At 41.0% G+C, this 13,092-nt stretch overlaps 1 protein-coding gene across 23 annotated transcripts in view; it reads left to right on the top strand.

Moving 5' to 3' along the window:
- The window catches only part of RBFOX1 (RNA binding fox-1 homolog 1), a 2,204,869-nt gene that overhangs the window by 2,180,593 nt on the left and 11,184 nt on the right, over positions 1-13,092 (top strand). For 10 of the 23 annotated variants that reach the window (XM_082429022.1, XM_082429012.1, XM_082429027.1 and 7 more), the window contains one exon: positions 6,622-6,674. The exons of the other annotated variants lie outside the window; for them this stretch is intronic. In XM_082429022.1, the coding sequence (XP_082285148.1) occupies positions 6,622-6,674 (53 nt within the window). The remainder of the gene's footprint in view (positions 1-6,621; positions 6,675-13,092) is intronic. 23 annotated transcript variants of the gene reach the window in all.

Raw genomic sequence — 13,092 nt, forward strand, 5'->3', positions numbered from 1 at the left:
AAGGTCTCCAGGAAATGGAGATGCCCTTGCATTTGAATCTCTAAAACTCAGAGATTTTGGATGGAATATTCACACTGGGGACAGATCCACAGTACTTAACTCCTTTTGCACTTAAACTTTTTTATGTGTGCAGTGTTAGCAGTAGGAACTGGGGCTCAATAAAATAGTTTTGAATGGGTGTTAATGCAGTCCTCTTTTAAAATAAAAAAAATACCAGGATAGACCCTTTCAGAGGAGTCTATAGTCAAACTGTTTATTCGCTTGCTTGTTTGTTTGTTTATACCTCACCTCAATTCTACAATTGGCCATGGCCTCTTGAAGTACATATGATACAATACTAAATATATACACACACACACACACACACACACACACACATACACACATAAATATATATATATATAAATTACAACAGGGCAGGGAAAAATATGAATCTGAATGGGATTTGTACAGTTCTAGAGTTTTAGAACTGAGTCGGGGCGAGAGAGGTAAAATGCTGATCACAAGCAAATTGGTCTCCTTTTCAAGGTGATAAAACTGAAATATAATTAGATTATGAGCTTCGAGATAGCCAAGCCCAGTATAGATATTCCTCAGTGATTTACATGCCATGAGCATGGCATCAAATCCCTTAAGCTTAGCTGGGTGCCCGGCATGTTGTAAGCCCTCATTAACCATCTGAGAAGTGAATGAACAACACCAGTAAACAATTTAGCAAAGGCACCAAATAGAATTTTAATAGAAGCACCATTTTTCTGCATGTTACATTTAACTGTTCAGGAAATACTCATGGCTGGATTCCCCGTAATGGAGATCAACACTAGTGCAATTTAATTAAAAACAAAACAAAACAAAAAAACCAGAAGACACAACTCTTATTTCCTGCAAAGTCAGGGCACATATGTTCAGAGAATATTTGTACAGTGAGAAATTAGTTCTCGGTGCTGGCAGACACGTTAGAATCACCTGAGCGGCTTTTCAGGCATACCTGTGTCTGGGTATCACTCCCAAAGATTCTGTACTTTAATGATCGGGCCTGGTAATTGGTATGTTATATTTTTAAAAATGGCCTGGTGATTGGTATTTTATATTTAAAAAAATCTTAGCTGATTGTAATGGGCAGTCAGGTTTGAGAACCTCTGTCTTATAACTAATAGATGCCCCGGAGACTACAGATAGAATTAAATTGACTTTGTCCCACTGCCATCTTGGGGCTGCCATCTGCCAGACCAGAAGACCCACTTCTCAGGCTGTAGGGGTTTTTTAGTAGATAGGCTTGGAGGGTTTTAATCACATATCAGTGTATGTGTGTGTGTGTGTGTGTGTGTGTGTGTGTGTGTGTGTGTGTGTGTGTGTTAGATTGAATATTCCTAGCATTGGATACAAAAGGAAACTTGCTATGAATGGCACCAACCCTGAGTTTTGTGTAACAATAGTGACAAAAAAGAATTAAGAGGCCAAAGAATGATAAATGACCAGAATCTTTAACAGTAGAACTTAAAGCCAGTATTATTTGATGGGAGAACCTCCTGTCTGGCCTTTCCCTCCACCCCAACCTATGCCAGAATTTTCTCTGTATCTTGTTGATACCTAGCTTCTCACACCCCTTCCAGCAACACTGGCTGGCTGTTATTTTCATTTGACTCTTAGGATTCAGCTGGGGGTGATTTTTAGAAGAAAAGAGAATTGCCAAGAGATGAGATTTCATGGAAGGTGAAAAGCGGGATATTAAGGATAACATGGCAAGTCACAGGACTCATGTAAATGTACCACCAGCTGAGTCAGATCCACAGTCTGGGTGGTCAGTCTGTGGAAATCATCGTAAAACATCATGAAGTCTGGTAATAGATTAAAAAGAGAGAAAGACCATGTTAGAAAATTCCTCCGCAGAGAAGCCACACCCATTACTGACTCAATACCCTCTGTTGTGAGCAGCCCTGAGCAGAATCTTAGAGGGTGAGTGAGAGTTGGGGTCTTGGAATCTAAAAAACAAAACAAATGAATATATATAGGAAAACAGAAACAGACTCACAGATATAGAGAATAAGTGAGGAGAAGGAGGGGAGAGGGGGGAGCTAAGGGTATGGGATGAAGAGATACAAACTACTATGTATAAAATAAATGAGCAACAAGGATATAAAGTACAGGGGAGTATAGTCATTATTTTATAATAACTTTAAATGGAGTCTAATCTATAAAAATATTGAATCACTATGTTGTACACCTGAAACTAATATAATATTGTAAATCAATATTGTAAATACTTTAGTTAAAAATAAGTATTGTAAATTTTTATTTACAATATTTATTTATTGTAAACAAATACTTAGTTAAAAATAATAAAAATAAAATATTTTTATTATGATTTTTATATTTAAGCAAAAAAAAAAAGAGTCGGAGTCTTGAGCGAATCCAACAATGTCCAGATTTCACGTAACATCTTGTTCACATTACATAACCTTCTGTGTCTCCATTTCCTCGTTTATGAACGTGGGGATAATAAGAGAGGTTGTAAGGAAAATTGAATGAATACATATGCACAGCACTTGGCAACCACCTGTCATGGATAAGCGCTCCATCAACTTTAGGTAGTGGCTCTTTGGTGTCAACATTCCAAAGAGTCAAGACAAACACAGCCTTCTCTCTTATGCTCGGTAATTTACTATTTCCTTATTTTTCTTAAATTAGCAATCCTCTCTTCTCCCACAAAGCCTCCCTGTATCTAAGAGTCTTCCTGGGAAAGGTGGGCTTTGAAATGAAAATGAGAATGAACTTGCAGGAGATCTCTCAGCATGATTTCTCAAATTTCTCCATGGTAAAAAAAATTACCTAGAACCACAATTCCCTCCCTGGAGGTATGAGTGGTGGCCAGATGATCAGACCTCTCTCCTGGAAATTCTGATGCAGGTGGTCAGGGTTGAAACCCAGGCATCTATATTTTTAACAAACATTGTAGGTAATTGTCTTCAGGGAAGTTTGAGCAGTTCTGGAGTAGAGGGAGAGGTCAAAAATAGGAATTCTGGGTGAAAAAAATGGTAAAGAGAATTAGATGCAGACTCACTAGGAAAAAATGGGAAGACCCTGCCTAGATGAACTTGAGTATATCCATTGGAGACAGTGAAAGAAGACGAACAGGGGAGGAAGCAAAAACAGAAAGCTTGATACTATGGCCACTTTTCACCAGCTTCTGCAGAAATGAGGTTTAAAGCCCGTTCTTTTAGAAGGTCTTCAGAAACTAGAAGTAACCATTCCTGGGCATCCTCAGCAACAACACAGATAGGTTGTCTTAGAGGCCAACATGGTGGGTGGCAAAATGGAAGCTGCAAAAGAAGCAAAATCTGCAAGAGATTTGGTGACCCAACCCCCTTTCCACTCTGCATTTGTACCATCCCCAAGTGCTTCCCGGCTGTGGCTGATATAAGATGCACCTGCCGAGCATCTCCTAAGCTACCTCTTTCCAGATCCAGTCCCAGAACAATTAAGCCAGGACCCCCGGGAGTAGGGCTCGGCTTTACTGTTTTTAACCTCTCCCTATGAATCTAGGAGCAGCCAAGGTGAGAACCATTCAGCTAGACAAGCGCTTCTCAGCCTTGGCTGCATAATACAATCACCTGGAGGTCTTTAGAAACTACTGATGCCTGAGACCCACTTACAGAGCTGCCCACTTAACTGGTCACTAAGAATTTTAGAAGCACACCAGCTGTTTACCCTGTCCAGCCAAGGTTGAGAATGACTCAGCCAGACTTAATCATCAACAACCACTGCACAAACCAGTTTGCTGAAAATAAGGTCCAACTGCATTTGAAGTTTAGGTCCTCAGGTCTGGGTTGACAGTGAAGAGCAGACTAGGATTAGCAAAAGGGGACAGCCCTGTGCCAGGTTACTTTCCCCTGAGAGGTGACCCCCCCTGTCCAGAGCACACCTGGGTTGCTCTGATCATTACGTTTTCCTGACAGTTTGGAAACAGCAGACTTCTCTGCTAGGTCATTAATCTCTTTGATCATACCTCTCTCTGGTCATTTGGGGTAAATAATTTCACCGAGAGGGTCATATCATTTTATGGGCAGACTAAAAGACATGGTTTATCTTCAATTTCAAGTGAAGAGAAACAGAATTGTATACAAAAGTGTGCTAACAGAGGAGACATAGACACCACAATGAAACCTGCCCCTTATTCTACCCAAATTCCTCTGTTGGCCTGACATGCGGGGTATCTCTTACCAGGCTATTATTTGCCAGGCATTTCCTATTAATTGCACTTATAATCAATTGATGAAAGGGTAGTTTAGAGGGAGGGGTGATCACACAGGCTTACTCCATGGAATTAATGAGCTTTATAGGAATGCACTTTTCCAAGACGTTAGGGTAACCTTCCTTGGATGTAGTGGGATTGCTTGTGTGGATTAAAAAAAAAGTCAGTACAGAATTGATACGTCCAATGGATTACTATTTTTTTACAAATACGTTTATACTCCTTTTTTGGCACTGCTGCAGACCCCATGGCATATTCTTTAAAATGTTGGTGATAACTCTTTAAACTTTGATGTAGACGATTTGATAGTTGGAGGTCATCTGAGCCAACTCTTTGGAAGACAGTGAGTCATCAATGGGAGTAATCCCCTTTGTTTAGAAATTTGCCCAGGAATCAAAGACACTGAAAAAAGTCCAAATATATAGACTACAAAAACAAAAAAGAAGAAGAAGGAAATGGAGAAAGTGTAGCATTTTTGTAAAGAGTAAGTATATCATGTCAAAAAGAAGAGTGCTATGAAGGACAGTCATCATAGTTTCTAAAAATATGGCACAATTAAAGAAAAGGGTCTCATTGCTTTATAATCATACTTGTAGGCTGCATTTTTACAAGTTTTCCCTCTTCATCCAATCACCGTTTTTAAATCTGTGTTGGTTGCCTTCCATGGCTTTCCCCGAGTCTAGCACGCTGGACAGTTTCTTAGGGAAAATGCAGAAGAGAGACTCAAGGGAGAAGTGTCTTTAGGGTTAGCGAGTATGGATGGAATAGAGCCACCTCACGAATGAGGCCCCCCTCGTAGATAAGTGAATGGCTATTCCGAAGAGCTTGCCCCTTAGATAAGCCAGATCACCGTTCTTGGTTACGGTAGGTTCTTCTTTTGATCGTGCTAGAAACAGAGGTCCTCCCAAAGTACTTGTTTGGTCCACCAGACAATATCATACATGTAATTGGAGCTGTGTCTTAGAGTCAGTCCTAGGTGAGCAGGTCAAAACAGATAACCCAAGCATCTTCCTTTTCAGGGATACTAATTTTACTTCTCCTCAAACCTTGAAAAGTTGATGCCAGATAACAATGGGGCCCAAAAGGTTTGTAAAAGAGCAAAAAGATAGCCAACATCCAAAACCACTAACTTTTATTGTTTTAAGAGAGGTGATAAATGAACTTAGTTATGACTTTTGTTATGTGGGTGAGAAACATAAAAAATGCTATCCTCAGACCATGCATAATTTTGTTTAGATTTCATTGGTGTGGCAATGATGAGAGTCTTCAGCTGAATGTTAAATTCGAGTGAATTTTCAAATGGTAGCTCTATTTGTATTCCAGGGTGTACCTTTTACAATAGTAAAACTTTCTTAAGATGTTTTAAGGGTTGCTCAGTCACTAGATACTTTTTGAAACGTTGGAACAAGACCGATCAAAACGCAAAAATGCATTTATCTGGGTTCCAGATGATTCCTATGCACAGTAAAATCTAACAAGTGAGAATTAGAAGCCTCAATACTCCTGCTTCTGAGGCATTTAAGAGCCTAGCCAATCTCATTGGGACATTTTTTGTAATCTGCCTGACACAGACGTTCTTATTTCTAGAGAAACAGACAGTACCTCTGAATTAGAACACCTTGCATTGTGGAAATGGCACAGTTGGAAACATCTTAAGAGAGTTTTATCATCCTTCTGGATTTACTAAATCAAAGTGAAACAGCATTTTCCATTTCTATTTTCTTTTTAATACCTCATCGTTAAAAATAATTTGGCAAGACAGGGTTTATTTCAGTTGATGGGTTCTCTTACCTTCTTTCCGTAGCAAGCCTCATGTGGTGAGGAAATTGTTATCCATAACATGGCACCATTTAACAAACTCCTCAGAAATGACAGCATTGCTTTTTCTTTCCTTTAAAAAACTTTTTTGGATATTATACTATAATAATAGAGCTTGGAATTTTATGATTTTCCTAGCTAGTTGCAGTATACTCTTTTTCTAATAGATAGTCTAATTTTGTTTCTTTTTTTTTTTTTATTGTAGTCTCCTTTGAGCATTAGAAATCCATAGAAGCTCAGTTTGAAATGCCCTAGCCTTAGAAACATACCCTGGCATGATGACATTTTAGTAACACATAATTAATATTTCAGTGCAGCAGCTTATACATGGTCCATGTTCTGACATCATCATGATTTTGTTGAAGGGCTCCCCGCATGCCTGTTTCATGATCTTCCTAAACTCTCTAGGTCCAAGAGAGAGCAGCACATTTCCTTGCAACATCCAAACGCAGCACCCTTCCCTCCCCCTCATCTGAATACATCGAACCAATTGGCAGAGAGAGCATTTCCCCCTGAGCGAGCAGTATTGTGAATTTTATCTTCTCTTCCAGAAATCAGTTCGTCTTCGTTGCAGCAGATGAAATTTCTTGTAACACCTCTGCAGGTAACAAACATTGCTACTACTTGATGCATCCATCCAAGTCTCAGTATCCTTTTTTTTTTTTTTCCTTCACATGCTGCAGTCGGTCACGCTAGAAAGTTTAGTTTTAAAAAAAGAAAAAAGAAAGAAAGTCATATCTTTGGAGTATAGCTGGAGCTTTTCGGCTCTGCTGTCTAAAAAGACTGTAGGCATTTTGCTAACTTGGTTTTAATAATACATGATCCAGAAAAGTAACACTATATTGAATGAAGCCGCAATAAAATCTTATGGTATAATCTTATGGTAAAATACTAAACAGGGGAGATTTAGGGACACAGACATGGGACTTCTATGTTTTTGGACGTATTATGTCTGGGTTCACACAGATTTCTATGTGATTATTTGGGAGCTTTATGGAATGACTGGTATATATTATAGGCCCTCAAAGACCGAATCTGTAAAGCTGGAGGCGTTGGGGAATATAATTATCTCTGTCTTATAAGACGGGGATCTTTATTCCATTAAAGATCCTCTAGTTCTTTCTTTTAAAACATACTACAAGTAGCAGGACATGAGAGAGACAGAGTCTTCTGTTTTTGAAATCAGGGCATTGGCCAATGGAAATTGCACAGTTGCATGATGTGTCCATCAAAATAACGCCTGTCTTTTTGCTTTGATGTGGTTCAGAACAGTTATGTTTGGACTTCCATTAGCATGGAATTACTTGATTAAATGTCAAGATAGGTGAGTGCCTTAACTAACAACACTTTTTTTTTTTTTTTTTTTGCTTTGAAGCCTAAACTCTGACCAAAACAATGACTAGGAGATCTTACCAATGTGTTGCTTTAGTCAACAAGGGAGGATATGACAGCTCATTCTCATGTCATTGAGTGTGCCATGACCTTCAAAAACATACATTAAACGGAGCCTGACACATAGACATTCATCTGTAACCAAGCACATGTTATCAATGGCGCGCGGTGAACAAAGGCGTGTTTGCTAACACTTCACCCCCTGCTTACAATCTTGGGAGAAAAAGAGAGAGATCAGGGAAGCATGGAGAACTAGGAACACATCCCCAGCCCTCTCTGTTCTGTTTCACTGATGGTCGGACTCAATATTTTTAATGGGTTGCAGTCTTGCCCTGGGAGTGCCTGAGGTATGCATGCTCATATTTTAAAGCGCCAGCTTACTCCTTTCTTGAAAACCTGGCTCTTTTCCCTCCAGCCTTTAGCCTCACATATCTCTGTTTCTCCTTGTGAGAGGTGGTGCATTCACTAATGCCTAACAGTAGAAGATGGGGGGTTGCGTTGCTGGGGGTGGTAGGGCGTCATTCAACGTTTGCAGAACCTATAGAGAATGAAGCATGCAACTAAAGCGGAAATCAGGGTGGGGAAGAAGGTGGGTTGAAAATGTTAATGAACATCCTTTGTGGCTATTCTGGTCGTCCAGAGCCTCTGTCTTCCCTGTTAATCTGTATGCATGTTCCAGTGTGTCTTAGGTTCTATTTTGACATCATAGATCAAACATTGCGAAGTTACCACCTAAGAGGTAGATATTGATTTTGCCCCGTGACTTAACAAACCCTGCCTTGTAATAAGCAAGTGGTCCACACACAGTATTTTGAAAAGAGGCTGCAGACAATGAAAGTTTGCCTGAGTCGAGAGAGTGTTTTCACCTACCTTGTCTAATTTAGGATGGCTGCTCTGTAAATTCTTAATGAATTGCTATTGATCAAATTTCAAATTGAGAGAGATATCCCTGTTGCTTTGATGGCCATATTAATAATATGTTGTATGCTTCATAAGGTTCAATTTGAACTCTGAATTTCGAATCAAGCATGAAAAAGGAGACACCCATATCAATCAAATGTGAATTATCTCCCAGCCAGACCACCCTCCTCATAGAATGAAAATGAAAAGTCAGAACTGCGCAGTCAACAAAGGTTGTGACTCACGGTTTCAATGACGTCTTTCTTATTTCCCACATGCTGGAAAAAACCCAGGGCACCTACACCCTAAACAGCCCAGCTGTCTGGAGCTCTCTCCTCCGTATACACAGCACTCCTTAGGGTGGGTCTAATTGAACCCTGGTGTCTCCTGGATTTCAGTATTTGACCCAGAAAGGCAACTTATCTCTATTGAAATGAGAAAAAGAGATCAACAAGATGCTTAAAGTCTGTTTGGAGGGCTTGATGGATTTGATACCTGAAATTCTTATAAAGAAGCGTTATTCTTATACAGCTGCCTATGAGGGCAGAGATGGCCGGACAGTTTTGTCTGCGGCTTGGGGCAGAGGTGGTGAGATGCAAATCATCAAATAGGAGCAGCGGAAGCCCTGAAGAATTTTTCTTTCAGTTCCCAAAGGAAAAGTGATTATTTTTACTTGGGTCTTTTGTAGATGCCAACACGTCGATTCTGCTTTGCTAGTCACATAGAAGAAACATGTCTCACTAGCATGTGTGGTTTATGAGACTGTATTTACGAGGGAATGTGTTTTCGTTGTCAGTGGCTCCAACTGCAATATCGGTTGTTTCGTTCTGATTTTCGTTCCTGAAAGACATGTGTTTATGTGGCTGTCTTATTTACCTTGAACACACCAGAGGCTTCTCATTCTGTAACATCAAGAAACTTTGATGAGTTGGATTCTGCAGGAGATGGTGAAAAGGGCAAGATGATTTTCCCTTCTCTTCGACCCGAGGTCTCCCTGCTGCTGTGATTCACTGGAGCTTTTCCAGGACTGGCTAGGGATTGTGGTTGGAGTAGAATGTGGGTCTTGTACAAGAATGGAGGTTGAAAAGCACATGACTTATTTTGATAGAACAGCTGGAAATTCATTTCAGTTAATTCATATGTTTTAGGTCGTCACTGTGCATCAGCAACTATTCTAGGCTTTTGGGACATAGCATTAAATAAGTTAAGAGAAGCCCTTCCTTCAAAAAGCCTCCATCCTAGGGCAGGCCAGACCCCAAACATACATGAGCATATAATATACTTGCATGTAAAGTTATACAATAGCTATAATGAATCAAAAAGCAAGGGTGGGGTTAGAAAGTAAGTTGCGATGCTACTTTTATATTCATTGATCAGAGGTGGCCTCTCTGAGAGGGTGACACTTGAGCCGGGACATGAATCAAGCCAGGGTGTGAACCAGGTGAGTAATTGTGGAATTGAAAGCATTTCAGGCTGAAGCAGCAGCAAGTGCAAATGCCCTGTGGTTGAGGTGTGCTTAAGGTGTTCAGGCATGCTTAAGGTGTTCAGGCACAGTGTACCCAGAGCATGTGAGTAAAAGGGAGGATTTTAGAGATAATACCAGGAAGATAGCCAGGGGTCCAAACAAATTAGAACTTGGAGGCTACAGAAACCATTTGAGATTTTAAGTGTGATAGGAAGGCATTGGAGGGTCGGCTGTGGTTTGACTTACTTTTTTTAATGATGAGTTGGACTGCTTTGTGGATTTCAATATGGCAAGAGCAGAAGAAAGGGAGTCCCTTGGGGCAGCCCAGGGAGGTGTTACAATGGCCTGGATTAGGACAATGGCTGTAGAAGAGCTGAGAAGTGGTTCCTTGGCTGTATTTTGACAAGAGAACAAACAGGATATGCTGGCAGATTAGAAACTCGCAAGGACCAGTTTGTGTTAAATGCCCACACCGTCCCTCTTGCTCCCAGGGTGTATCGGTCATTTCCCTGGAGAGCTAAGGCTTTTTGTTAGCAGGGAAAGCAAGCCTTTCATCCCTGCCGTAACTGTCCCTCATATGGGCTTTCCTGAATTCCCCAGGGCGTAGTCATAACTTGCTGTCATTTACTGAGCCAATTCTGTGTACTTACAAGTATGATAAATTATATACAGTCTATACATATATACACATGCATGTATGTATATATGTATGTATGTATGTATATATACATGCATATATAATTTATTACAGTAGCTCAGTGAGGTAGAGGTTACTCTCATCCTTGCTTTGCAAATTAAAAAAGAACAAAACGCTCAGGCCCAGAGAGGTTTGGTAACGTGGCCATGGTCACACAGGAGTCTATCTGGTCCCACTGCTTTTTCCCTGAGACCACACTGCCCCCAATTACTCCTTTCCTCTTGACCTTGGAACACTGACCTTCGCCTCCAGATGGAATTCTCCTGCGTTCTTCGGCTGTGCTATCTTTGCTCCTAGAAAACCAGTATTTGTGAGTTGGGAAGTGGGCATCGTTGTTAAAACTCTGGAGGGACCCCAAGGGAACTAAACGATTCTCTAAACAGTTGTTCCAGTAGGAGTTTGTTTGACCTGGCCCGTCTCCTTCATGCAACTCGTGTGTGCTGGGCCTGGGTCTGGGGGCAGAACAGAGTGGTGAAGGGAGAATTCTGCATATCCAGGGAGACAGAGGGTCACACGAGCCAAGGGTGTTCTAGTGCTATTCTCCAGAATTCCCTCCTTTGCTGAAAATCAGTGGCGAAAAATCAACAGATAACCCATGCCCTGAAAACTACCAGACACTTTGACTTCATTGTTCTGGCTGCCAGCTGCCCCTGGCCCAAGGGAGCGTGTGCGCATTTGTGTGTCTCTGGGGTGCAGGTGAGGCTGGGTCTCCGTCCAGCAGCCAGCCTCGCCCCTCCACCGTGGCGGGTACCATCGTGGCGATGGGAAGCCAGCCTGCGGCCAGACTCCCAGTCCCTTATGAGTACTGGACACAGAAGCCTGGGCCATAAAAACGCATCTGCAAATGCTGTTGAAACCAGTCGCGGTGAGATGGGTTGCTATACGCTTTTACTAGAGGCATTGTTTGGCAAGTTCAGGGGCACAGTGGGGGGGTGTCACCAGCCCCCTCCATCTCTTTATCCCCCCCCAACCTGCACACGCACACACTTGCACACCCATGCAGTCGTACTAAGACTTCAGATAATATTTAGAAGAAATTTCCAAATTGGCCATTCCTCTAATTGATCCTTCAGCAAATTTCATCTAATGGTCTCCCTTCCATTTCGGTGATTTGATTATTCAGCAAAGTTGTCATGCAGCAAAATCGATTGGTAGTTAATTGGTCTGTTTCCAATAAAATGTGATATGTGTTCTAATAGGGGAAGCACAGAGTGATAAGGGAACATATAGGCAAAGAAACTTAGCAAAAATAATCATAGCATTTATTGAGCGCTTACTGTGTACTAGGCATAGTTCAAAGCTTGTTACATGCAATAATTATACCTTCTAAAAATGAAATGTCTTTATCAGTTTACTTATGAACATTAAAGATATCCAGAGAGCTCTGAATTAGCCTGAGTAAGGGAGGGCTAATCAGGGCAGAATTTTAAAAGAATATAGAATAGTGGTTATCACATGTCAGAGTGGGTGACGACCACCTGCAGAATTTATTACAAATGCATAAACAACAAGGTCCTACTGTGTAGCACAGAGAACAATATTCAGTATCCTATGATACACCATAATGGGAAAGAATATAAAAAAAGAATGTATAAATATATATATATGTATATATATAGGTAACTGAATCACTTTGCTGTACAGCAACATTGTAAATCAACTATACTTCAATAAAAAATATTAAAACTGAAAAAAAAAAAAAAACCAAATGCAGAATCCACTCCATCCTCCCCTCCGCCTGCCCCAGAGATTCTGATTCCTAGGTCTGGAGCGGAAGCCTGACAATCTGCTTTCTTACGAGTTCCCCCCAGGCCCTTCTAATAGAGGAGGCCGCAGCTCACACTCTAGGAAACATTGAGCTGATCAGTCAGGAACTTCTGTCTGTCAGGGGTGTGGAGAACATTCAATAGGTTTCTCTGGAGTCCTGCTCTGCAACATGGTGGCCGATTACCATGTGGCCGTGGAGCCCTTGGAATGTGGCTGGTCCAGATACACACTAGATTTCAAAAACCTAGTACGAACACGATGTAAGGAATTTCGCTCATCATCTTTATGTTGATGACACGTTGAAATGATACTGTTTTTAATCTGTCGGGTCAAATTAAAATATAAAAAGTAATGGCACCTGTTTTCTTTTTACTTTTTTTTTTTAATGTGGCTACTATGAAACTTACAATGTCCTCTGTGGCTCGCATTTGTGGCTCTTGTTATATTTCTATGGAGAGTAACGTTCGAGAGCCGTGTTTTCATTCGTTTCGCTCAGATGAATATTGAAAGAGTGTGTGTGCCCCAAGAACTGGTCTCTTAGAGACCACCTGGAATTAAAATACTGTGACAGGTAACCTGGACGTTGGTAGTGTGTCTTGACTTTATGTTTTAATTTTGCCTCTGACTCTGTGTGTGTGTGGGGGGTGGGGGGGGCGTGCTCTGGAAGGACATCCCTGGGGTACAGGGCCCAGAATCTATCATCTCCTTCTCATCCTGTTAGTTAACGTCTTAAAATCTTTGATCTGCTTACATGGGACATGGAGGGTGCTGGTACACAGGGCTTCAGAAGGACCACTTAGT

Source organism: Balaenoptera physalus (assembly GCF_965194825.1).
Source record: "Balaenoptera physalus genome assembly, chromosome: 16".
Taxonomy (NCBI): Eukaryota; Metazoa; Chordata; class Mammalia; order Artiodactyla; family Balaenopteridae; genus Balaenoptera; species Balaenoptera physalus.